This window comes from Sinocyclocheilus anshuiensis, unplaced genomic scaffold (assembly GCF_001515605.1).
Source record: "Sinocyclocheilus anshuiensis isolate Anshui unplaced genomic scaffold, SAMN03320099.WGS_v1.1 scaffold2154, whole genome shotgun sequence".
In the NCBI taxonomy this organism is placed as follows: Eukaryota; Metazoa; Chordata; class Actinopteri; order Cypriniformes; family Cyprinidae; genus Sinocyclocheilus; species Sinocyclocheilus anshuiensis.
In genome coordinates, this window is record NW_015557192.1 from 8011 (window position 1) to 12289 (window position 4279).

Consider the following 4279-nt stretch of genomic DNA (forward strand, 5'->3'; position numbering starts at 1 on the left):
TGCTTTCACATGGAGCAGCATTTACTACACAGAGCCGTTGTTCACTGACAAGCTGCGCAAAATATGATCACTGACGAGTGGCGCAAAACCACGTTCCTATTCGCGCGATTTTTTGCGCAGCTCGTCAGTGAACAACGGCTCTGTGTAGTTAATGCTGCTCCATGTGAAAGCCCGCAGGTGATGGAGATTTACCGCTGTTTACAGAACCGGCTTTCTGACAAGATGCGCATTAAATATCGCATGCGATTTATCGTGCAGCCCTACTGCCATCTCATTCCCGGGCCTCTTTATGCGGTCTCTCCACACCAGTTACTGGAACAAGACACAGGTGTTTGTCATTTGAATTTGACCCACTTACACACCGCTCGTCTCCCAACTCTCTCTCCAGCTGCAGACCTCGCTGAACCACGCCCCCCTCGCCACATACCCCCACTGCCCGACTCAGGCCGGGGAGCCCCCCGGCCCGCAGCCCCCCCCCCCATTCCTGGAGAGGAAGTCCGCCACGGCCATCTGCGCCCCCGGCCTGTGGGTCACCTTGCGACTAATGTACAGCACCGGCCGCTCCTCTCCCTCTATCTCCTGGGACAGGACTGCACCCAGCCCTCTGTCCGATGCGTCAGTCTGCAACAAGAAGGGGAGAGAAAAGTCAGGAGAATGTAATAGCGGTCCGCCACACAGAGCAGCCTTTACTTGGGTAAAAGCCTGATGACACAGCTCCGTCCACTGGACCGGATCTGGTGCTTCATTTTTAGTGAGATCAGTCAGAGGGCTGGTGAGGTCCGAATAATTAGGCACAAACCTTCTGTAATATCCCGCCAGCCCGAGAACTGTCTCACCTCCTTTTTAGTCTTAAGTCTCGGACAAGTTGCAACCGCTGCCGTCTTATTAATTTGGGGATGCACCTGTCCGAGGGACTTGATGTTCGAGTGACGCAGGAGCTGAGGGCAGAAGCCTTTTTATTTTTTGAGGGACTTGATGTGCGAGCGACACGGGGCAGAGGGCGGTGGCTTTTTTTGTTTGTTTTTTGGGGGACTTTACATGCAAGGGACGCAAGGGCTGAGGGCGGTGGCTTTTTTGTTTTTTGAGGGACTTGACGTGCGAGTGACGCAAGGGCTGAGGGCAGTGGCTTTTTTGTTTTTTGAGGGACTTGACGTGCGAACGACGCAGGGGCTGAGGCCTTTTTTTTTTAAGGACTTGACGTGCGAGCAACGCAAGGGCTGAGAACGGTGGCCTTTTTGTTTTTTGAGGGACTTGACGTGCGAGCGATGCAGGTGTTAAGGGCAGCAGCCTTTTTGTTTTTTGAGTAATTTCCCTCAAAAAACAAACAAGAAGGCTGAGGTCAGCAGCCTTCATGTTTGTTTTTTGAGGAAATTGAAGTGCGAGCGACGCAGGGGCTGAGGGCGGTGGCCTTTTTATTTTTTGAGGGACTTGACGTGCGAGCGACGCAAGGGCTGAGGGACTTGACGTGCGAGTGACGCAGGGGCTGTGGGCAGAGGCCTTTTTGTTTTTTGAGGGACTTGACGTGCGAGTGATGCAGGGGCTGAGGGCAGAGGCCTTTTTGTTTTAAGGGACGTGATGTGCGAGCAACACAGAGGCTGAGGGCGGTGGCCTTTTTGTTTTTTGAGGGACTTGACGTGCGAGCGACGTAGAACTGAGGGCAGTGGCCTTTTTGTATTTTGAGGGACTTGACGAGAGAGCGACGCAGGGGCTGAGTGTGGTGGCCTTTTTGTTTTTTGAGGGACTTGACGTGCGAGTGATGCAGGGGCTGAAGGCAGCAGCCTTTTTGTGTTTTGAGTCAATTTACGTTTTATTTTTTTGGGAGGACGTGACATGTGAACGACGCAGGGGCTGAGGACGGAGGCCTTTTTGTTTTTTTGAGGGAGGTGACGTGCCAGCGACGCAGGGGCTGAGGGCGGCGGCCTTTTGGTTTTTTGAGGGACTTGACGTGCGAGCGACGCGAGGGCTCAGGGCTTTGGCTTTTTTCTTTTAAGGGACGTGATGTGCGAGCAACACAGAGGCTGAGGGCGGTGGCCTTTATGTTTTTTAAGGGACGTGATGTGCGAGCGACACAATGGCTGAGAGCGGTGGTATTTTTGTTTTTTGAGGGATTTGACGTGAGAGCGAGGTAGGGGCTGAGGGCGGTGGCCTTTTTGTTTTTTTGAGGGACTTGACGTGCGAGCGACCTAGAACTGAGGGCAGTGGCCTTTTTGTTTTTTGAGGGACTTGACGTGCGAGTGATGTAGGGGCTGAGGGTGGTGGCATTTTTGTTTGTTTTTTGAGGGACTTGACGTGCGAGCGAGGTAGGGTCTGAGGGCGGTGGCCTTTTAGTTTTTTTGAGGGACTTGACGTGCGAGCGACGTAAGATCAGCAGCCTTTTAGTTTTTTGAGTCATTTTCCTCAAAAAAACAAACAAAAAGGCTGAGGGCGGCAGCCTTTATGTTTGTTTTTTGAGGAAATTGAAGTGTGAGCGACGCAGGGGCTGAAGGCGGTGGCCTTTTTATTTTTTGATGGACTTGACGTGCGAGCGACGCAAGGGCTGAGGGCGGTGGCCTTTTTGTGTCTTTTGAGGGACTTTACATGCGAGCGAAGCAAGGGCTGAGGGCGGTGGCCTTTTTATTTTTTGAGGGACTTGACGTGCGAGCGACGCAAGGGCTGAGAGCGGTGGCCTTTTTGTTTTTTGAGGGACTTGACGTGCGAGCGACGTAGAACTGAAGGCACTGGCCTTTTTGTTTTTTGAGGGACTTGACGAGAGAGCGACGCAGGGGCTGAGTGTGGTGGCATTTTTGTTTTTTGAGGGACTTGACGTGCGAGTGACGCAGGGGCTGTGGGCAGAGGCCTTTTTGTTTTTTGAGGGACTTGAAGTGCGAGCGACGTAGAACTGAGGGCAGTGGCCTCTTTGTTTTTTGAGGGACTTGACGTGCGAGTGATGCAGGGGCTGAGGGCAGAGGCCTTTTTGTTTTTTGAGGGACTGGACGTGTGAGCGACGCAGGGACAGAGGGCGGTGCCCTCTTTTGTTTGTTTTTTGAGAGACTTGACATGCAAGCGATGCAGGGGCATAGGGCAGCAGCCTTTTTGTTTTTTGAGTCAGTTTCCGTTTTATTTTTTTGGGAGGACGTGACGTGTGAGCGACGCAGGGGCTGAGGAATGGAGGCCTTTTTGTTTTTTTGAGGGAGGTGACGTGCCAGCGACGCAGGGGCTGAGCGCGGCGGCCTTTTGGTTTTTTGAGGGACTTTATGTGCGATCGACGCGAGGGCTCAGGGCGGTGGCTTTTTTGTTTTAAGGGACGTGATGTGCGAGCAACACAGAGGCTGAGGGCGGTGGCCTTTATGTTTTTTGAGGGACTTGACGTGCGAGCGACACAAGGGCTGAGAGCGGTGGTATTTTTGTTTTTTGAGGGACTTGACGTGAGAGTGATGCAGGGGCTGAGGGTGGTGGCCTTTTTGTTTGTTTTTTGAGGGATTTGACGTGCGAGCGAGGTAGGGGCTGAGGGCGGTGGCCTTTTTGTTTTTTTGAGGGACTTGACGTGCGAGCGACGTAGAACTGAGGGCCGGTGGCTTTTTTTCTTTAAGGGACGTGATGTGCGAGCAACACAGAGGCTGAGGGCGGTGGCCTTTATGTTTTTTGAGGGACTTGACGTGCGAGCGACACAAGGGCTGAGAGCGGTGGTCTTTTTGTTTTTTGAGGGACTTGACGTGCGAGTGATGCAGGGGCTGAGGGCAGAGGCCTTTTTGTTTTTTGAGGGACTGGACGTGCGAGCGACGTAGGGACAGAGGGCGGCAGCCTTTTAGATTTTTGAGTCGTGTTTTTGTTTTTGAGACGACGTGCGAGCGAGGCAGGGGCTGAGGGCGGTGGCCTTTTTGTTTTTTGAGGTGCTTGACGTGCGAGCGACGCAAGGGCTGAGGGCGGCGGCCTTTTTGTTTTTTGAGAGACTTGACGTGCGAACGATGCAGGGGTTAAAGGCAGCAGCCTTTTTGTTTTTTGAGTGATTTCCCTTAAAAAAACAAACAAAAAGGCTGAGGGCGGCAGCCTTTATGTGTGTTTTTCTGTTTTTTGAGGGAATGGACGTGCGAGCGACGCAGGGACAGAGGGCGGTGGCCTTTTTGTTTTTTTTTTGAGGAAATTGAAGGGCGAGCGATGCAGGGGCTGAAGGCGGTCGCCTTTTTATTTTTTGAGGGACTTGACGTGCGAGCGACGCAAGGGCTGAGGGCGGTGGCCTTTTTGTTTTTTGGGGGGACTTGACGTGCGAGCGACGTAGGACTGAGGGCAGTGGCCCTTTTGT

The 4279-nt window shown here is 52.9% G+C and overlaps 2 protein-coding genes across 5 annotated transcripts in view; both read right to left on the reverse strand.

Annotated features, from left to right (window-relative positions):
- Positions 1-441: 441 nt before the first annotated feature.
- LOC107678789 (uncharacterized) overlaps positions 442-4279 on the reverse strand; it is a 14065-nt gene continuing 10227 nt past the window's right edge. Inside the window, exons 2-3 of the mRNA XM_016474187.1 lie at positions 1466-1754; positions 442-621 (exon numbers count right to left, since the gene is read on the reverse strand). Of these exons, the coding sequence (XP_016329673.1) occupies positions 442-621; positions 1466-1754 (469 nt within the window). The remainder of the gene's footprint in view (positions 622-1465; positions 1755-4279) is intronic.
- LOC107678791 (proline-rich protein 36-like) overlaps positions 1675-4279 on the reverse strand; it is a 3934-nt gene continuing 1329 nt past the window's right edge. For 2 of the 4 annotated variants that reach the window (XM_016474192.1, XM_016474190.1), the window contains 3 exons: positions 2618-2702; positions 2473-2558; positions 1852-2183 (listed from right to left, as the gene is read on the reverse strand). In XM_016474192.1, the coding sequence (XP_016329678.1) occupies positions 1965-2183; positions 2473-2558; positions 2618-2702 (390 nt within the window). In that variant the 3' untranslated portion in view covers positions 1852-1964. Of the gene's footprint in view, positions 1766-1851; positions 2184-2373; positions 2703-4279 lie in introns of those variants that run through there. The other 2 variants (XM_016474191.1, XM_016474189.1) reach the window with 2 other exon arrangements.